The sequence below is a fragment of the Somniosus microcephalus genome, chromosome 28 (genome assembly GCF_052327205.1).
Source record: "Somniosus microcephalus isolate GS21.2 chromosome 28, FLI_Smic_1.0, whole genome shotgun sequence".
NCBI classification, from domain to species: domain Eukaryota; kingdom Metazoa; phylum Chordata; class Chondrichthyes; order Squaliformes; family Somniosidae; genus Somniosus; species Somniosus microcephalus.
In genome coordinates, this window is record NC_141014.1 from 9,643,244 (window position 1) to 9,664,945 (window position 21,702).

The 21,702-nt window shown below is 50.0% G+C and overlaps 2 protein-coding genes across 2 annotated transcripts in view; one reads left to right on the forward strand and one right to left on the reverse strand.

Annotated features, from left to right (window-relative positions):
• fam234b (family with sequence similarity 234 member B) overlaps positions 1-7,368 on the reverse strand; it is a 73,321-nt gene extending 65,953 nt beyond the window's left edge. The window contains exons 1-2 of the mRNA XM_085969438.1: positions 7,234-7,368; positions 231-641 (exon numbers count right to left, since the gene is read on the reverse strand). Of these exons, the coding sequence (XP_085825564.1) occupies positions 231-641; positions 7,234-7,273 (451 nt within the window). The 5' untranslated portion in view covers positions 7,274-7,368. The remainder of the gene's footprint in view (positions 1-230; positions 642-7,233) is intronic.
• ddx59 (DEAD (Asp-Glu-Ala-Asp) box polypeptide 59) overlaps positions 7,184-21,702 on the forward strand; it is a 38,797-nt gene continuing 24,278 nt past the window's right edge. Inside the window, exons 1-3 of the mRNA XM_085969437.1 lie at positions 7,184-7,453; positions 7,586-7,736; positions 12,841-13,609. Of these exons, the coding sequence (XP_085825563.1) occupies positions 12,914-13,609 (696 nt within the window). The 5' untranslated portion in view covers positions 7,184-7,453; positions 7,586-7,736; positions 12,841-12,913. The remainder of the gene's footprint in view (positions 7,454-7,585; positions 7,737-12,840; positions 13,610-21,702) is intronic.

Consider the following 21,702-nt stretch of genomic DNA (forward strand, 5'->3'; position numbering starts at 1 on the left):
CCACTGTAGTTTTGCAATCGGCCACTAGAAGGTGAAGAGCAGCTGGCGGTGCCTGGCCTCCGCTCAGCACCTCCTCAATGTGACGTGGCGAAGATCAGCGACTCACCCTGGGTGGCATCACCAGCCCTTACTCACTGGGATGGCGAGGCATTGCACTGCTCCTCCCCTCTGACCCCCCAGTACTCGAATACACAAAAGTATTGCGTTTCCATCACCTCAGCGCTGCTCACCAGCTGCTTGGCCAAGGCTTCTGTTCCAGGAGGTCCTCAGTGGCTGGCTCCTCTGGCACGGGATGAAGAAAGCACAGACTAGGACCAGGACCATGGTCAAAGCAAGAGTGAGGAGGAAGGCAGCAGTGCGCAGGCAGGGGAGGACCGAAGTTCTGGCTTTAATGTTAAACTCGTCGGACACCTCGGTTGCGTGGACCTCCGCAGAGCTGGGTTCATCCGGCCGGTGCTGTGTCGCGTTCAACGCGTGCATCTCGACTGCGGAGGACGCCTCTCCGTCACGCGCGGCCTCATGGTTGGCCTCGGTCTGGAGGTTGCCATTTTTCTGGTAGTTGAGATCGCCATCGTCCTCGCTGTCGTCGCTGTCAGCCTGCCGGAGCGGGTCGTACTCTCCCAGATCGTGAGACTTTTTACCTGGAAAATAAAGGGTTGTTGAAAGTGATGCTCGCTCTCCAACCCGCCGCTTGCCTCTGTAGCTACTATGACTGGAAAGCCCTGCAGCGGGTAGTCAAAACTGCCCAACGCATTACCGGCACCCGGCTACCGACCATAGAGCACATATACCAGAAACGCCGTTTACGGAGGTCACGGACCATCATCAAAGACCCTACCCACCCCAGCCACAGTCTGTTCGCCCTCCTGCCATCTGGGAGACGCTACAGATGCATTCGCACCCGAACGACCAGATTTAGGAACAGCTTCTTTCCCAGGGCTGTCATCCTACTGAACTCCACAAATAAACTCTAAAGCCTGCACATCTGCCAATGCACTTTATTATGGTTATGTTTATGTTAATGTATTACAAGCCAAATGTATGTTGAATGTTTAAATGTCTTAATCTAAATGTACACTCTCGGGAGCCGCAAGCCTACATTTCGTTGTACTGCACTTGTGCACTAACAATGACAATAAAGTTGATTATTATTATTATTATTATTATTAATAAATACTTTACCCCGTTCTTACACAATTTTCTGTTCTTCTTTCAGCCTCCTCCCCCACACATCATTCCCTGTTCACAAGGATGAACAAGCGATCTTCTCCCAGGCATCTTCCAAAGCCCATTACAGGAGGCTTGGATAGCCTCTGTGGCGCAATGGCTCATTGTGTCCGGCTGTTAACCTGAAGGTCGGTGTTTCGAGGTCACCCAGGGGCCCAACTGACCGAGCCGCCTGCTATTTCCGGCTCGATGGGCCGATTGGCCTCCTTCTGTGCTGTATCATTCTATGATATCTGCGCTCCTCTAATTCTGCCCTCTTGAGGAGCTCTGATTATAATCACTCAACCTTTGGTGGCCGTGCCTTCTGTTGCCTAGGCCCTAAGCTCTGGAATTCCCTGCCTCAACCTCTCTGCCTCGCTACCTCTCTTTCCTCCTTTAAGACGCTCCTTAAAACCTACCTCTTTGACCAAGCTTTTGGTCACCTGCCCTAATTTATCCTTATGTGGATCGGTGTGAACGTTTTTGTCTTATAGTACTCCTGTGCAGCACCTTGGGACGTTTTACTACGTTATAGGCGCTATATAAATGCAAGTTGTTGTTGTTGATTCTAGCCTGCTCCCACCAGCTGTCACGCACTAAGTCAATTAAACAGGTTAGCGAGGAGCAGGGGCCACTAATTTAAGTTGTACAAGGCTAGATCGAGGTTGGCTGTCAGGAGGTGGCTCTTTTCCCAGAGAATAGTGGTCCTCTGGAACAGGCTGCCGGCTCGTGCGGTGGAAGCTGACTCGCTGAATTCCTTCAAGCGAGAGCTGGACCCGTTTCTAGCTGGGGCGGAGATCACCTCTTACAGAAGGTGGGCACTGCAGGGAATTCAGGGCTCCTCGGCTAGTTTTGATTGCCTAAGGGAGGGTCAGAGAGGAATTTCCCAGGTGTTTTCCCCCCAAATTGGCCTGGGTTTTTTGATCTGATATGGCAGAGCCACTGAGGGACTCTGAACAACTGTACATAATCTTCCCTTTAACGATGTGTTAGCTACAGACTAAATCTGTACCATTGTATATACTGTTTGCATGTACAGTGCGCGGTCCCTTTAAGAGCGCGGGCAAACGCGATGACGTCATGCCGCTAATCACGTGATCACCCAAACGCGGGGAAAATGTGATGACGTCATGACGCCATCCACAGGACCGCCCAGTCAGTCCTCATGGAGCCTCCGACCTGTTAAGACCTGTATTCATAGTTCTCTTGCATCAATCTGTTTAAACTCGTTAGTTTGACATTAAAAACCTTTTTGATTGATTGCCTGCGTCGAACTCAATCTCTGGATAGGAATTTGACCATTCCTACACTGTTTCCTTTTTGTCATTCCCAGGAGATCCCATGGTTTCGGGTGGGGAGGGCATATGTTGTGATAGATGAGGTATCACCATTGTGTGGGACAGGCGGGATGGACCAGAGGGTCTCCTGTCCTACAATGTTTCGGTGTCCTGAGGTGGTTCCCAGATCCTCTCCTTCCCTTCCCCAGTCTAGAAAGAAAGAATTTGAATTTAGACAGCTCCTTATCATATTGGTTCTTTTTCTTCCTCTGTGAAGCGCCTTGGGATGTGTTTCTATGTTAAGGGCACTTTACAAATGCCAGTTGTTAACATTAAAGAAAGTCTTGCATTTCTATAGCGCCTTTCACGGACGTCCCAAAGCACTTTACAGCCAATGAAGGGCTTTTTAAAGTGTAGTCACTGTTGTAATGTCGGAATGTAGGAAAGTGCCGCCATACAGTGCGGTGACACCCTCAATATCTGCTCAACCAACATGTCCTAAAACATGTTCTAACTGACGTAATAAAACTCACTACACACTTGGTTTGAGTATAAAGCAAGGCTTTAATCAACTTGTTTCAGAACATGGAGGTCTAGTTGTACTTCACTAGTTCCTGGTCTTACAAAATGTCCCTGAGAAAGCTGGGGCCGACGCCCGAGTATTTATACTCCTTGGACGGCGCCACCAGCTGGCCGTCCAGCGTTATTTCACAAGTAGGTTTCTTGATGAATGATGAGATTTATAACACTAACTATTCCTTTATTCTTTTTGCCCCTTCTCTCCTGAAGGCACCAGTTCTCACTGGTTCCTGTTCCACCAGCCCTGGCCACCCTCCAGTACCCTGTCCAAGGGGTCATTCTTCATGTGTGAGTCTAGAATGTTAGCAGCTATTTGACTATGGAGGGCTTCCCAGCCGAGTCCAATGCTGTCCACATTGGATAGTGGTCAGGAGAGGGAACCCTGGCTGATTTTGTCCTCTTTAACCTAGGGTGCTCAGGTCAACTACGGCTCCCCATTGGTGCCCTGAGAGATAGTCAGGTAAGAAAGGGCCCTCCAGTATCTTGTCTGATTGACTATTATTCGTGCAAGAGTCCTGATAATAAGAGTCAGTAAGTCCCCCTCCAGAGACTTGAGCACAAATATCTAGGCTGACACTCCCAGTGCAGTACTGAGGGAGGTGCCGTCTTTCGGATGAGACGTTAAACCGAGGCCCTGTCTGCTCTCTCAGGTGGACGTAAAAGATCCCGCGGCACTATTTCGAAGAAGAGCAGGGGAGTTCTCCCCGGTGTCCTGGGGCCAATATTCATCCCCCAATCAACATCACTAAAACAGATTATCCGGTCATGATCACATTGCTGTTTGTGGGAGCTTGCTGTGCGCAAATTGGCTGCCGCGTTTCCTACATTACAGCAGTGACTACACTTCAAAAATACTTCATTGGCTGTAAAGCGCTTTGGGACGTCCCGAGGTTGTGAAAGGCGCTACAGAAATGCAAGTCTTTCTTTCTTTATCATAGTCCAACCAAATCTCTCCTAGCTTCACACGCTAACCGTGTTTTCCATCCAGCAACAGCAGCTGTGATCAGCTAATGCAGCGGCGACCAGGGACTGAACCTCGGCCTTTCCTGCTCTGTGTGGCTCAGGAACCTGCTCCGCCATCAGAGGATCTTGGGTCTAGAATCTTTGTACTGTAGCATTAACTCTGAAGTTGAACAGCAACTGTTGACACCTTAAATTCACTGCCCTCTTCAAACTCTCTGTTGCTTTCTCCCCTACAAATTGCCCTTGTTCAACTGAAAGAATAGGACACGCAAGGCTCCAATCTCCACAGCAATGTTGTTACAAATTAGAAAAAGACTCGATGCTGTAATCATGATGCTGTCCCGAGCTCTTCAGGCTCCTGTGTAATTATAGAGCCTGCACCAGCAATATCTAATGGCAGAAAGCCAAGGGCACATCTGGCCTGTGTTAACATGTTGATATTGTATCATCTTTCTAGTCTTTTAACGGAAGATTTAACCCTCCATTGGTCTGTCCTTCTTGATTAAGTATTTACATTTTCTCAACTAACGTTCCAAAGATCCAGTTCAGCCCTCGAGATTCAGACACGTCTCCCTGCCGAAGACGGGGGAGCCTGCTGCTGCTGAATTCTCCTCAGCCCGTTGCCCTTTGCACTGGTCACCACATCAATCCCAAATTTTGGTTCAACAAATTTTCCCTCTTCCCACTAAGCTTCTGGCATTCTCTGCTGGAGGCGATGACGATTTTAGTTCTGACAGGTGCTGGTGAGTGCTGGCTGCATTACTGATCAGAAGAGGTATATCACAGCCAAGCACAACCCCTTCCTTACCAGACACCTCCACCCTCATGAGATTTACCAGGATGTTGCCAGGACTGGAGAATTTTAGCTGTGAGGAAAGATTGGATAGGCTGGGTCTGTTTTCTTTGGAACAGAGGAGGCTGAGGGGAGACTTGATTGAGGTGTATAAAATGAAGAGGGGCCTAGATAGAGTGGGTAGAAAGGACCTATTTCCCTTAGCAGAGAGGTCAATAACCAGGGGGCAGAGATTTAAACATAGAAACATAGAAACTAGGAGCAAGAGTAGGCCATTCGGCCCTTCGAGCCTGCTCCGCCATTCAACGAGATCATGGCTGATCATCCAAACCCTTAGCACCCGGTCCCTACACCGACAGCCATCCCACCCAAGCCCTATCCCCGTAACCCCGTAACCCCACGTATTTAATCCCCCCTAACACTAAGGGCCAATTTTTATCATGGCCAATCAACCTAACCTGCACATCTTTGGACTGTGGGAGGAAACCGGAGCACCCGGAGGAAACCCACGCAAACACGGGGAGAATGTGCAAACTCCACACAGACAGTCACCCGAGGCCGGATTTGAACCTGGGTCCCTGGCGCTGTGAGGCAACAGTGCTAACCACTATGCCACCGTGCTGCCCTTAAAGTCATTGGTCAGAGATTTAGAGGGGATTTGAGGAGAAATGTTTTCACCCAGAGGGTGGTGGCGGTCTGGAACTCACTGCCTGAAAGGGTGGTAGAGGCAGAAACCCATCATCACATTTAAAAAGTACTTGGATGTGCACTTTAAGCGCTGCAAAGCGGGATTAGGCTGGATGGCTCTTTTTCAGCCGGCACAGACACGATGGGCCGAATGGCCACCTTCTGTGCCATAAATTTCTATGAGTCTCACAAGTGCTTGCAGCCATAGACCCTGAGACACAATAAATCGTTTCCCTTCCTAGCCCTGGGGTGCCAAGGCTAGATTTAGAATCCTATGGCTAATCTGGCAGGCAGCAACTTAGTCAGTATAAACCGGGGTTAAAACTGGCTCAGCAGGTAACATGACCCATTAACCACCAGGGGAGCTCCAGCAGGGCCTCCTGCTTCCGGGTCACAGCTGGAGGAACTGGCCAGTTGGCTAAGCTAGAGAGCCCTAAAGAGGAAAAATGGCTATAGGAGGCGGAATGAACTCTCTCCTGTCTCCTCCTTGCTCTGTCAGCAGAATGCTCCGTCTCATACAAAGAAAAGTCCAGACTTGCCTAATAAGGGAAGCAAGGTCTAGTGTTAGCAGATGCTAACCTCTTAATTGAAAGATGGCCTTGAATGGGGGTCACCTGCATTACAATGAGAGCTGTCAGGCTTCCAATTCTTGCATTTGTCTACAACATATTAAGGATTATTTCACAACTGCTTGCAATTCCGATCAATTTTTTCCATTACATAAATTCCCCTATCCACGTTTCCATCTGGGATCAGGAGCAGAAACCTGGGCTGCTTTTCCCTGCTCCAATGGAAGTGACCCTATTGCTGAGTTTCAACACAGAACACAGCTCAAGGCAGCGGGCGGTCGAGGGGGTCGTCTGGCCCGACTGCCTGCCTCTCTTCTGCGGCCACATTCGTGCCCGGGTGGCCCTGGAGGTGGAGCACGCGGTGTCCGCCGGCACGCTCGAGGCCTTCCGTGACCGGTGGGCACTGCAGGGACTGGAGTGCATCATCACCACGGCCAGCCAAATTTTAATTTAATTTATTAACAAAAATACATTAAATGTAACTTAAGTTACAAAAAAAAGAACACGGCAACCTTCAGAGGAGACTGGAGCGCCACCCATGGCAGGAGGGTGTAATTACAGCGTGACAAGTTTACATACAGTTCCCATTAGAAGTATGGATGGATGGATATAAGAGTTTATAACAGGAGGGGAATGGGGAGGGGGCGTGGGGTGGGGTGGGATGGGGCCAGGGTAAAGGGGTGGGGAGAAGGGGTGGGGCCAAGGGAGGAGGGGGTGGAGCCAAGGGAGGAGGGGGGGAGGAGGGGGTGGAGCCAAGGGAGGAGGGGGTGGAGCCAAGGGAGGAGGAATGGAGGAGGGGGGGAGGAGGAATGGAGGAGGGGGGGAGGAGGAATGGAGGAGGGGGGGAGATGGGGCGGGGGCGGAGATGGGGCGGGGGCGGGGAAGGAGAAGGGGGGGGCCAAGGGGAATGGGCGGGGCCAAGGGGGACGGGCAGGGAGGGGGCGGGGCCAAGGGAGATGGGGGGGCAGGGGCGGGGCCAGGTGTGGTGGGGCGGGGCCAGCGGAGGTGGGGGAGGGACCGGGATGAAACGTTCCGTCCCACAACCCTCAATGCGATCAATTTTCATCTCATCGGTTGATCATTGAGGCTTTTTGTGCATGAGAAGCCCGGACTCCGCGCGCTGCCCGCGGTCAGGCCCCGGGGCCGAGGCGCCGCTTACCGGGAAGCTTCAGCGCTCTGGACAGAGCCGCCGCCATCATCCGCCCCTCACTGCGCGTGTGTCACGCCCGCACGGCCCGCTGGGAGTTGTAGTTCCGCTCGGAGGACAACCTCTGGCGTCGCGCGCATCCTCAACCCCTCCTCTTCACACACATGCCGAAAATTCACGGGAATTCAGTGACTGTGTTCAAATAACTTTATCAGTCACTCTCCTTGTTTGTGTATGATAGTTCTATTCCACTTTTGTTTTTAAATAGGAGTTTCCACCCGGATTATAATTTTAGTTACACACTTTCCAGTGAATATGTGCGGCATTGAATCTGTTCCGAACTGATATTGTTTTTTTCCCTCAGGACCGAATTCCCGTTGCACTCATTTGCCGGCCGGGGTGCCATGCGCAATTGTTTCGGGTTGAAACATTTCGAGTCGCCGAACGGTCCCACCTCTTTGTGTTCAGTTGCTCCGAACTGAAGGAAGTTGTGGAGCGAGGCCGGAGGAAAATCCGTGAGTGTTTATGACAGACCGAGACCCTTCAGGATATAAACGCTCCGTTTTTTGGGACCCTCTCCGTCAGTTTTCTCCACTCCTCTCGTGCTGAGCCGTTGTTCACCCCAGTGGCTAGATTCACTAGATTGATTCCTGGGATGAGAGGGCTGTCCTGTGATGAGAGATTGTGTAGAATGGGCCTATACTCCCTGGAGCTCAGAAGAATGAGAGGTGATCTCATTGAAACATATAATATTCTGAGGGGGATTGACAGGGTGGATGCTGAGAGGTTGTTTCCCCTGGCTGGAGAGTCTAGAACTAGGGGGCATAATCTCAGGATAAGGGGTCGGCCATTTAAGACTGAGATGAGGAGGAATTTCTTCACAGAGGGTTGTGAATCTTTGGAGCTCTCTACCCCAAAGTACTGTAGATGCTGAATCGTCGAGTATATTCAAGGCTGAGATCGATCGATTCTGGATTCTAGGGGAATCAAGGGATATGAGAATCGGGCGGGAAAGTGGAGTTGAGATTGTAGGTCAGCCATGATCTTATTGAATGGCGGAGCAGGCTCAAGGGGCCATATGGCCTACTCCTGCTGCTAATTCTTATGTTCTCATCTACTTCACGATTGACTCTAGGCAGTGAGTGGTAGCAGATTGTTTCACCAGGGAGAGCATTACATCTGAGCCCAATCCTGTCTTCATTGCATCTCCCTGCATTCTCTCTCACTTTCCACCAGGATCACTGGATAATCAGAAGAAGCCTCGGCTGATTAATCTTTTTCTCTCCCTCCCTCGTCCCAAACTGGTGTCCTGGCTGACACTGACTAACTCACCACACACTGCAGCCTTCCTGCTCTGTATGGCTCCGCACCACAAATCATTGTCTCTTTGGTCCGCTGGCAGTGGGGACATCATTATCACACATCGGCTTTAAAAACATCACTTTTAGTGCTGAAATCACAGGCAAAATTCAGACATCTCATTTATTTTTATATAGCTTACACTGTGGTTGGTGTAGTATTGTGACTGTTATATGAAGCTCTCGCAAGAGATAGTTCTTGCAATTATATCGCACTTCTCAGGTCCTCGGTGTCCCAAAGTGCTTTACAGCCAATTAAGTACTTTTGAAGTGTCGTCACTGTTGCAATATAGGGAAATGCAGCAGCCAGCGTGCGCACAGGAAGATCCCACTAACAACATCTGTTTTTGGTGTTGGTTGAGGAACGTGAGCCAGGAGAACCTGCTGCTCTTCCAATTGAGAGGGCTGACGGGGCTTCGGTTTAACGTCTCATCTGAAAGACGGTACCGCAGCACTGCCCCTCCGACATTGCAGTGCTCCCTCACTATTCCCCCTCTGACAGTGCGGCGCTCCCTCAGTACTACCCCCTCCGACAGTGCGGCGCTCCCTCAGTAATGCCCCTCCGACAGTGCAGTGCGCCCCCTCCGACAGTGCAGCGCCCCCTCCGACAGTGCAGCGCTCCCTCACTACTCCCCCCCCCCCCCCCCCGACAGTGCGGCACTCCCATAGCACTGCCCCCCCCCCCCCCCCGACAGTGCGGCACTCCCATAGCACTGCCCCCCCCGACAGTGCGGCACTCCCATAGCACTGCCCCCCCCCCCCCGACAGTGCGGCACTCCCATAGCACTGCCCCCCCCCCCCGACAGTGCGGCACTCCCATAGCACTGCCCCCCCCCGACAGTGCGGCACTCCCATAGCACTGCCCCCCCTGACAGTGCGGCACTCCCATAGCACTGCCCCACCCGACAGTGCGGCACTCCCATAGCACTGCCCCCCCCGACAGTGCGGCACTCCCATAGCACTGCCCCCCCCCGACAGTGCGGCACTCCCATAGCACTGCCCCCCCCGACAGTGCGGCACTCCCATAGCACTGCCCCCCCCGACAGTGCGGCGCTCCCATAGCACTGCCCCTCCCCCCCGACAGTGCGGCGCTCCCATAGCACTGCCCCCCCCCCCCCCCCCCGACAGTGCGGCGCTCCCATAGCACTGCCCCCCCCCCCCCCCCCCCCCCCCAACAGTGCGGCGCTCCCATAGCACTGCCCCTCCCGACAGTGCGGCGCTCCCTCACTACTCCCCCTCCGACAGTGCGGCGCTCCCATAGCACTGCCCCTCCGACAGTGCGGCGCTTCCTCAGTACTGCCCCCTCCGACAGTGCGGCGCTCTCTCACTACTCCCCCTCCGACAGTGCGGCGTTCCCTCAGTACTGCCCTGCCCCCCCCCCCCTCCGACAGTGCGGCGCTCCCTCAGTACTGCCCCTCCGACAGTGCGGCGCTCCCTCAGTACTGCCCCTCCGACAGTGCGGCGCTCCCTCAGTACTGTCCCTGCGACAGTGCGGCACTCCCTCAGTACTGCCCCTCCGACAGTGCGGCGCTCCCTCAGTACTGCCCCTCCGACAGTGCGGCGCTCCCTCAGTACTGCCCCTCCGACAGTGCAGCGCTCCCTCTGTACTGCCCCCCCGACAGTGCAGCGCTCCCTCAGTACTGCACTGGGAGTGTCAGCCTGGAATATGTTCTTTAGCCTCTGAAATGGGACTTAAACCCACAATTTCTAACTCTGAGGAAGAGAGAAAAAATATTGGCAAGTAAAGTCAAGTAAAACCCAAATTTATTTCATAAATACATAAAGAGCAAGAGGGTAACTAAGGAAAGAGTAGGGTCTATTGGGGACCGAAAAGGTAACCTGTGTGTGGGGCAGAAGACGTGGGTTTGGTTCTTAATGAATACTTGCGTCTGTCTTCACAAAATCGAGGGACGATGCAGACATTGTAATTAAGGAGGAGTGTGAAATATTAGATGAGATCAACCTAGTGAGAGAGGAAATACTAAGAGGTTTAGCCTCCTCGAAATTAGATAAATCGCCAGGCCTGGATGAAATGTATCCCAGGCTGTTAAGAGAAGCAAGGGGGGGCAATAGCAGAGGCTCTGACCGTCATTTTCCAATCCTCTCTGGCTACAGGCGTAGTACCGGAGGACTGCTAACGGTGTGCCATTGTTTAAAACAGGAGGAAGGGATAGACCAAGTAATTACAGGCCAGTCAGCCTAACCTCGGTGGGGGGAAATTATTGGGAAAAATTCTGAGGGGCAGGATAAATCTTTATTTAGAAAGACACAGATTAATCAGGGACAGTCAGCATAGATTTGTTAAGGAAAGGTCGTGTCTGACTAACTTGATTGAATTTTTGAGGAGGTAACAAGGAAGGTCGATGAGGGTAGCGTGTTTGATGTAGTCTATATGGATTTTAGCAAGGCTTTTGACAAGGTTCCACATGGCAGGTTGGTCATGAAAGTAAAAGCCCATGGGATCCAAGGAAAAGTGGCAAGTTGGATCAAAAAGTGGCTCAGTGGCAGGAAGCAGAGGGTAACGGTTGACCAGTGTTTTTGTGACTGGAAGGCTGTTTCCAGTGGGGTTCCACAGGGCTCAGTACTGGGTCCTTTGCTTTTTGTGGTATATATCAATGATCTAGACTTCAATGTAGGGGGCATGATTAAGAAGTTTGCAGGTGATACAAAAATTGGCCGTGTGGTTGATAATGAAGAAAGCTGTAGACTGCAGGAAGATATCAATGGACTGGTCAGGTGGGCAGAACAGTGGCAAATGGAATTCAATCCGGAGAAGTGCAAGGTAATGCATTTGGGGAGGGCTAACAAGGCATGGGAATACACAATAAATGGTAGGACACTGAGAAATGCAGAGGATCAGAGGGACATTGGAGTGCATGTCCACAGATCCCTGAAGGTAGCAGGACAGCTAGATAAGGTGGTTAAGAAGGCATACGGGATACTTGCCTTTATTAGCTGAGGCATAGAATAGAAGAGCAGGGAGGTTATGCTTGAACTGTATAAAACACTAGTTAGGCCGCAGCTAGAGTACTGCGTGCAGTTCTGGTCACCACAATACAGGAAGGATGTGATTGCCCTAGAGAGGGTACAGAGGAGATTTACGAGGATGTTGCCTGGGCTGGAGAATTTTAGCTGTGAGGAAAGATTGGACAGGCTGGGGTTGTTTTCTTTGGAACAGAGGAGGCTGAGGGGAGACCTAATTGAGTTGTATAAAATTATGAGGGGCCTAGATAGAGTGGATAAGAAGGACCTAGTTCCCTTAGCAGAGAGGTCAAGAACCAGACGGCCTAGATTTAAAGTAATTGGTCGAAGGATTAGAGGGGAGTTGAGGAGAACATATTTCACCCAGAGGGTGGTGGGGGTCTGGAACTCACTGCCCGAAAGAGTGGTAGAGGCAGAAACCTCATCACATTTAAAAATACTTGGATATGCCCTTGTAGTGCCGTAACCCACAGGGCTACGAACCAAGAGCTGGAAAGTGGGATTAGGCTGGAGAGCTCATTTTTGTCCGGCTCAGACACGATGGGCCGAGTGGCCTCCTTCTGTGCCGTAAGCTTCTATGATTCTATCACTGAGCCATACAGCGAGACAAGACTGCTCAAGCTGCCTGGCAGGAGTCTGTTCCAGCCTCACTATTGCAGATGGTCATACACTGGCAGAATTATCCAAAGGTCTTTTGAGTCTTCCTTTTGTTTTTTTGGCTGTTATTTTTTTTCTCCCCAAATATTAATATGGAAGTTTTAACAAAGTGTCAAAGGGAGATGGTGACACACGAAAGAAAAAAAGAAAGACTTTAATTTCTCCAGCGCCTTTCACGATCACCGGACGTCCTAAAAAGCTTTACAGCCAACACAGTACTTTTTGAAGTGTAGTCACTGTTGTAATGTAGGAAATGTGGCAGCCAATTTGTGGACAGCAAGCTCCCACAAACAGCAATGAGATAATGACTGGTTAATCTGTTTTTAGTGATGTTGATTGAGGGATAAATATTGGCCAGGACACTGGGGCGAACTCCCCTGCTCTTCTTCGAAATAGTGCCTTGGGATCTTTTACATCCACCTGAGAGAGCAGACCTCAGTTTACCATCTCATCTGAAAGACGGCACCTCCGACAGTGCCGCACTCCCTCAGTACTGCACTGGATTTTTGTGCCCGAGTCTCTGGAGTGGGACTTGAACCCACAACCTTCTGACTCGGGCGAGGGTCCTGCCCACTGAGCCACGGCTGGCTGATTAACATTAACCATGTTTCTCTCTCCACAGATGCTGAGTGTATCTCAGGGAATGTGGTGACTAATCCGCACCATCTCGCCGTGTCTCCACACACGAACGGACCATGTTTGTCCCCCGCTCACTGAAGGTGAAGAGGGCTGAAGAAAGCGAGGGCCAAGCCGCCAAGAAGAGTAAAGCCCTTTGCGGTGACAGCCAGCAGACCCTGCTGCTGGGAGCTGGGGAAAGGGCAGAGGCCGCTGCCGGGCCCCCGGGAGAGGAGGAGGAGGAGGAGGAGGAGCAGGAGCCGGTGAAGGCCCTTAGCAGGAAGCAGCGCTGGCCGGAGCCGGGGGAGCCGGCCTGCTCCATGTGCGGCCGCTATGGGGAGTACATCTGCGATGAGACCGACACGGACGTGTGCAGCCTGGAGTGCAAAGCCAAGCACCTGCAGCAGGTGGGCGGCGCGGCTCTGGCTCCGGAGGCCGAGCGGGCCGAGGGGCCGGCCCTGGAGCCGGGCGGCCGGTACCGGGAGCACCCGTTCATTTCCAGCCTGTCCGAGCAGCAGGTGGAGGCCCTGCAGCAGCAGCTCGGCATCGCCGTGCAGGGCCAGGCCGCCAGGCCCATCGTGGAGTTCCAGCACTGCGGCTTCCCCCACACCCTGAACGCCAACCTGGCGCGGCTGGGCTACCACAGCCCCACACCGGTGCAGATGCAGGTGCTGCCGCAGGGCCTGGCGGGGAAGGACGTGCTGGCGGCAGCCGACACCGGCTCGGGCAAAACCGCCGCCTTCCTGCTCCCCGTCACCATGGCAGCACTACAGGAGGTAAGGGGAAGGGAAGAGAAGGGGATCCAGGAGGTAAAGATTTAGATTACAAAAGTAGAGCATCTCTGGTTTCAGTTTGTATCAACAAAGTGCTCTAAGGATAAGGGGTAAGCCATTTAGAGATGAGGAGCAATTTCTTCACTCAGAGTGGTGAACCTGTGCAATTCTCTACCACAGAAGGCAGTAGAGGCCAATTCATTAAATATATTCAAGAAGGAGTTAGATATATTTCTTAAGGCTAAGGGGATCAAGGGATATGGGGAGAAAGCAGGGACAGGGGATTGAATTTGGATGATCAGCCATGATCTCATTAAATGGCGGAGCAGGCTCGAGGGGCTGAATGGCCTACTCCTGCTCCTATCTTCTATATTTCTATGTGCTCAGGCTTCTTGCATACATTTCTCAGTAAGCAAGATGCCCGAATTCTGAATTTTTATGCAATAAGTTGTGATCTGGAACGCGCTGCCTGACAGGGCGGTGGAAGCAGATTCAATAATGGGCCAGAAATGAGAGATTAGCGTGTAAAGTTAAGGTACATGGGATTGGGGGCAAGGTACTGACTTGGATAGAGCACTGGTTGGCAGACAGGAAGCAAAGAGTTGGAATAAACGGGTCTTTTTCCGAGTGGCGGGCAGTGACTAGTGGGGTACTGCAGGGATCGGTCCTAGGACCCCAGCTATTCACAATATATATATAAATGATCTAGACGAAGGAGCTAGATGTAATATCTCCAAGTTTGCAGATGACACAAAGCTGGGTGGGCGGGTGTGCTGTGAGGAGGATGCAGAGAAACTCCAGTATGATTTGGACAGGTTGGGTGATTGGGCAGATGCAGTAGAATGTGGATAAATGCGAGGTTATCCACTTTGGTGGCAAAAACAGGAAGGCAGATTATTATCTGAACGGCAATAGATTGGGAGAAGGGGAAGTGCAATGAGACCTGGGTGTCCTTGTGCACCAGTCGCTGAAGGTAAGCATGCAGGTGCAGCAGGCGGTTAAGAAGGCAAATGGTATGTTGGCCTTCGTAGCGAGAGGGTTTGAGTATAGGAACAAGGATGTCTTGCTGCAGTTGTACAGGGCCTTGGTGAGACCACACCTTGAGTATTGTGTGTAGTTTTGGTCGCCTTATCTGAGGAAGGATGTTCTTGCCATGGAGGGAGTGCAGCGAAGATTCACCAGGCTGATACCTGGGATGACAGGAATGACGTATGAGGAGAGATTGGGTCGATTAGGCTTATACTCGCTGGAGTTTAGAAGAATGAGAGGGGATCTCATTGAAACTTGTAAAATTCTAACAGGACTAGACAGACTAGATGTAGGAAGGATGTTCCCGATGGCAGGGGAGTCCAGAACCAGGGGTCACAGTCTAAAGATAAGGGGTAAGCCATTTAGGACAGAGAGGAGGAGGAATTTCTTCACCCATAGAGTGGTGAACCTGTGGAATTCTCTACCACAGAAGGCAGTAGAGGCCAATTCATTAAATATATTCAAGAAGGAGTTGGATATATTTCTTAAGGCTAAAGGGATCAAGGGATATGGGGAGAAAGCAGGGACAGGGTACTGAATTTGGATGATCAGCCATGATCTCATTGAATGGCGGAGCAGGCTCGAGGGGCCGAATGGCCTACTCCTGCTCCTATCTTCTATGTTTTCATAGAAATTTACAGCACGGAATAAGGCCATTCGGCCCATCGTGTCCGTGCCAGCCGACAAAGAGCTATCCACTCTAATCCCACTTTCCAGCTCTTGGTCTGTAGCCTTGTAGGTTACGGTACTTCAAGTGCATATCCAAGTACTTTTTAAATGTGATGAGGGTTTCTGCCTCTACCACCCTTTCAGGCAGTGAGTTCCAGACCCCCACCACCCTCTGGGTGAAAACATTTCTCCTCAAATCCCCTCTAAACCTCCTACCAATTACTTTAAATCTGTGCCCCCTGGTTATTGACCTCTCTGCTAAGGGAAATAGGTCCTTCCTATCCACTCTAGCCCCCTCATAATTTTATACACCTCAATTCGGTGTCCCCTCAGCCTTCTCTGTTCCAAAGAAAACAACCCCAGCCTGTCCAATCTTTCCTCATAGCTAAAATTCACCAGCCCAGGCAACATCCTCATAAATCTCCTCTGTACCCTCTCTAGCGCAATCACATCCTTCCTGTGATGTGGTGACCAGAACTGCACGCAGTACTCTAGCTGTGGCCTAACTAGTGTTTTATACAGTTCAAGCATAAACCTCCCTGCTCTTATATTCTATGCCTCGGCTAATAAAGGCAAGTATCCCACATGCCGTCTTAACCACCTTATCTACCTGTCCTGCTACCTTCAGTGATCTGTGGACATGCACTCCAAGATCCCTCTGACGCTCTGCACTTCTCAGTGTCCTACCATTTATTGTGTATTCCCTTGCCTTGTTAGCCCTCCCCAAATGCATTACCCCACACTTCTCTGGATTGAATTCCATTTGCCACTGTTCTGCCCACTTAACCAGTCCATTGATATCTTCCTGCAGTCTACAGCTTTCTTCTCCATTATCAGCCACATGGCCAATTTTTGTATCATCTGCAAACTTTTTAATCATACTTGCTACATTCATGTCCAAATCATTGATGTACCCTGTATACCACAAAAAGCAAAGGACCCAGTACTGAGCCCTGCGGAACCCCACTGGAAACAGCCTTCCAGTCACAAAAACACCCTTCGACCATTACCCTTTGTTTCCTGCCGCTGAGCTAATTTCGGATCCAACTTGCTACTTTGCCTTGAATCCATAGAAATATAGAAGATAGGAGCAGGAGTAGGCCATTCGGCCCCTCGAGCCTGCTCCGCCATTCAATGAGATCATGGCTGATCATCCCAATTCAGTGCCCTGTCCCTGCCTTCTCCCCATATCCCTTGATCCCTTTAGCCTTAAAAAATATATCTAACTCCTTCTTGAATATATTTAATGAATTGGCCTCCACTGCCTTCTGTGGTAGAGAATTCCACAGGTTCAGCACTCTCTGGGTGAAGAAATTCCTCCTCATCTCTGTCCTAAATGGCTTACCCCTTATCCTTAGACTTTGACCACTGGTTCAGGACTCCCCCGCCATCGGGAACATCCTTCCTGCATCTAGTCTGTCCAGTCCTGTTAGAATTTTATAAGTTTCAATGAGAACCCCTCTCATTCTTCTAAACTCCAGCGAGTATAAGCCCAATCGACCCAATCTCTCCTCATATGTCATTCCTGCCATCCCAGGTATCAGTCTGGTGAATCTTCGCTGCACTCCCTCCATGGCAAGAACATCCTTCCTCAGATAAGGCGACCAAAACTGCACACAATACTCAAGATGTGGTCTCACCAAGGGCCTGTACAACTGCAGCAAGACATCCTTGTTCCTGTACTCGAATACTCTCGCTATGAAGGCCAACATACCATTTGCCCTCTTAACTGCCTGTTGCACCTGCATGCTTACCTTCAGCGACTGGTGCACAAGGACACCCAGGTCTCATTGCACTTCCCCTTCTCCCAATCTATTGCCGTTCAGATAATAATCTGCCTTCCTGTTTTTGCCACCAAAGTGGATAACCTCGCATTTATCCACATTCTACTGCATCTGCCCAATCACCCAACCTGTCCAAATCATACTGGAGTTTCTCTGCATCCTCCTCACAGCACACCCGCCCACCCAGCTTTGTGTCATCTGCAAACTTGGAGATATTACATCTAGTTCCCTCGTCTAGATCATTTTTATATATAATGGCCCAGAAATTCGTGTCGGGGGCTTCCCGCGGGTGCAAGCCCCCGACCTACACTTACCTAGCGCGCCGGCAGTTGAGGCCTGGGCCTGCGTGGATTTCCTGTCTGTGGCCCGGTCCAGCTCCCGGCGCACCGTGCTTGCGTGATCCAGCGGCGTACTTAGTGCGATGCGTCCGCTGGGATCACGTGAGCCTGGGCAACCAATGGGAGGAGGGAAAAGTCCATTCATGAGTTTGACAGAAAGAACTGTCAAACTCATGAAAACTCCGGGCGCCCAAAACAGTACTTAACCTTAAAATAAATTTGAAAAAAAATCACACTATTTAAATCAACTATAAATGACATTAAATAACTATCTTAAACAATAATTAAATTTTTGAAAAAAATAATTTTATAAAAAATCGGGGCTAAAAATATACTTGCCTTACTGTAAAGTATTTAAAAATAATAAACCTGTGGAAAAAATGTTCTAATTTTAATTAATTGACCACTTACCTTTTAAAATGAAGTCCTTATGTCAGGTTTTTTAATGTGCAAAATGTAGAGGCCTTCACTCACGGGCAAACCTGTAAAAAAAAAAAAGAGGAAGTTCAACGCGCACGCGCAGACTCCTGCGCGCACGCGTTCGACCTCTGAACCCTTTGGTTCAGAGGATCGGAAATGCCGGTTTCCCGCGCATGCGTAATGCATGCAAGAAACCGGCACTTCCATCGGGTCCACGCATGAGTACTCCGTCCGTACTCACGCGCTGGGACCCGAATTTCTGGGCCATTGTGAATAGCTGGGGTCCTAGGACTGATCCCTGCGGTACCCCACTAGTCACTGCCTGCCACTCGGAAAAAGACCCGTTTATTCCAACTCTTTGCTTCCTGTCTGCCAACCAGTTCTCTATCCAAGTCAATACCTTGCCCCCAATCCCATGTGCCTTAACTTTACACGCTAATCTCTTATGCGGGACCTTATCGAAAGCCTTCTGAAAGTCCAAATACACCACATCCGCTGGTTCTCCCTTATCCTACCAGTTACATCCTCAAAAAATTCCAGTAGATTAGTCAAGCACGATTTACCTTTTGTAAATCTATGTTGACTTTGTCCGATCCTGTCACTGTTTTCCAAGTGCTCTGCTATTGCATCTTTTATAATGGACTCCAGCATTTTCCCCACTACCGATGTCAGGCTTACCGGTCTGTAATTCCCCGTTTTCTCTCTACCACCTTTTTTGAATAGTGGGGTAACATTAGCTACCGTCCAATCCATGGGAACTGTTCCAGAGTCTATCGAATTTTGGAAGATGACCAGCAATGCATCTACTATTTCTAGGGCCACTTCCTTAAGTACCCTAGGATGTAGATTATCAGGCCCTGGGGATTTATCGGCTTCAATCCCGTCAATTTCCCTAACACCATTTCCCTACAAATACTGATGGGCTTTTATGTTCGTGACCAGTCTGCCATGCGGGACCTTATCAAAAGCCTTGCTAAAATCCATATAGACTACAGCAAATGCACTGCCCTCATCGACCCTTTGTTACCTCCTCAAAGAATTCAATCAAGTTAGTCAGACATGACCTTCCCTTAACAAATCCATGCTGACTGTCCCTGATTAATCCGTGTCTTTCTAAATTAAGATTTATCCTGTCCCTCAGAATTTTTTCCAATAATTTTCCCACCACCGAGGTTAGGCTGACTGGCCTGTAATTACTTGGTCTATCCCTTTCTCCCTTTTAAACAACGGTACCACATTATCAGTCCCCCAGTCCTCCGGCACCACACCTGTAGCCAGAAAGGATTGGAAAATGATGGTCAGAGCCTCTGATATTTCCTCTCTTGGGGATTTATCCACTTTCAAAGATGCTAAACCCCTTAATACTTCCTCTTTCACAATGGTTATTTCATCTAATATTTCACACACCTCCTCCCTGATTGCAATGTCTGCATTGTCCCTCTCTTTTGTGCAAACAGACGCAAAGTATTCATTAAGAACAATACCCATGTCTTCTGCTTCCACACACAGGTTAGCTTTATGGTCCCTAATAGGCCCTACTCTTACTTTAGTTATCCTCTTGCTCTTAATGTATTTATAAAACATCTTTGGATTTTCCTTGATTTTACTTGTCAATATTATTTCATACCCTCTCTTTGCTTTCCTAATTTCCTTTTGTAATTTCACCCCTGCACTTTCTATACTCCTCTAGGGTTTATGCAGTATTGAGACCTCGGTATCTGTCATAAGCTTCCCTTTTTTTCTTTATCCTACCCTGTATGCCCCTTGACATCCAGGGAGCTCTAGATTTGTTAGTCCCATCCTTTTCTTTAAGGGAACATACTTGCTCTGAACCCTCACTATCTCCTCCTTGAATGCCTCCCACTGCTCTGACACAGATTTACCTTCAAGTTTCTGTCTCCAGTCCACTTTGGCTAAATCACCTCTCGGCTTAGTAAAATTAGCTTTTCCCCAATTGAGAACTTTTATTCTTGGTCTATCCTTATCCTTTTCCATAACTATGCTAAATCTAACTGAATTATGATCACTACCACCAAAATGCGCTCCCACTGATACCCTTTCCACCTGCCGAGCTCCATTCCCTAAAACCAAGTCCAGAACCGCGCCCTCTCTTGTTGGGCTTGCTCCGTACTGGCTAAAAAAGTTCTCCTGAATGCATTTTAAGAATTCTGCTCTCATAGCTTTCACACTAATTTTATCCCAGTTAATATTAGGGAAGTTGAAATCCCCGACTATTACTGCCCTATTGTTTTTGCATTTCTCAGAAATGTGCCTACATATTTGCTCTTCTATCTCCCTCTGACTGTTCGGAGGACTATAGGACACTCCCAGCAGTGTGATTGCCCCTTTTCTGCTTTTCAGTTCAACCCACATGGTCTCATTTGATGATCCTTGAGGATATCATCCCTCCTCACAGCTGTAATTGTTTCTGTAATCAATATTGCGACCCCCCTCCTTTTTTATCCCCCTCTCTATCTTGTCTGAAAACCCTGTAACTAGGAATGTTGAGCTGCCATTCCTGCCCTTCTTTCAGCCATGTCTCAGTAATAGCTATAATATCAGACTCCCACATGTCTATCTGTGCCCTCAGCTCATCTGCTTTATTCCCTAGACTCCTTGCATTGAAGTATATACTATTTTGCACTGCCAAACTCCCTTGTTGTCTATTTTCTAGCCTTTGTTTCCTCTGCCTTCCAAACTCACTTACTAATTTACTGCGTTCCGTTTCCAGCTTCTCTCCCTTCTGAATCCACTCTCAGGTCCCCATCCCCCTGCTAAGCTAGTTTAAACCCTCCCCAACAGCACTAACAAATCTCCCCGTGAGGATATTGGTCCCGGCCCTGTTGAGGTGGAACCCGTCCAGCTTGTACAGGTCCCACCTCCCCCAGACACGGTCCCAATGCCTCAGGAATCTAAAGCCCTCCCTCCTGCACCATCTCTCCAGGCACGCATTCATCTGCTCTATCCTCCTATTTCTGTACTCACTAGCACATGGCACCGGGAGTAATCCGGAGATTACTTCCTTTGAGGTCCTGCTTATTAATCTCTTTCCTAGCTCCCTAGGGATGAGGGACCTCATCCCTCTTTCTGCCTATGTCATTGGTACCGATATGGACCACGACCTCTGACTGTACACCCTCCCCCCCTCAGCATGGCCTGCAGCCGCTCAGTGACATCCTCGACCCTGGCACCAGGGAGGCAACATGCCATCCTGGAATCACGCCTGCGACCGCAGAAACACCTGTCTGCTCCCCTAACTATCGAAACCCCTATGACTACTGCTCTTCCACTCCCGTGGTGCCGCGGACTTGGCTCTGGCTGCACTCCCCAGAGGAACCATCGCCCCCACCAGTATTCAGAACTGAAAACCGGTTAGCGAGCGAGATGCACTCCGGGGATTCCTGCCCTACCAGTCTGGTCGTCCTCTTCTGTCTGGCGGTCTCCCATTCCCTCTCTGCCTGCACACTCTCGAGCTGCGGGGTGACCACCACATCTCTGCGATGTCAATTCCAGTTAATTGCAGCTACTTATAAACTGCTGAAGTCAATCAATCAGAGGGCAGTTGGAACTGCTTGGAAATTTCAAGCCCAAGGGCAAAGACTGGCTCACTTTTTAATTATTGCTTTGTGACTAACAAAGTGTGAGACTTCGAAATTGTGCCCTGTCTGGTGTGTGACGGAGGTGCGTTTAGATGCAAGACTTTATTTTGGTACAGCGAAGCACTTTTGAAGTGTCGTTACTCTTGTAAGGTAGGTAAGGGCATGGTAAAACATCAACAACAGCAGCTTGCATTTATATAGCTCCTTTTTATCACTACCTGGTATGGCAACTGCACCGCCACAGACCGCAAGGCTCT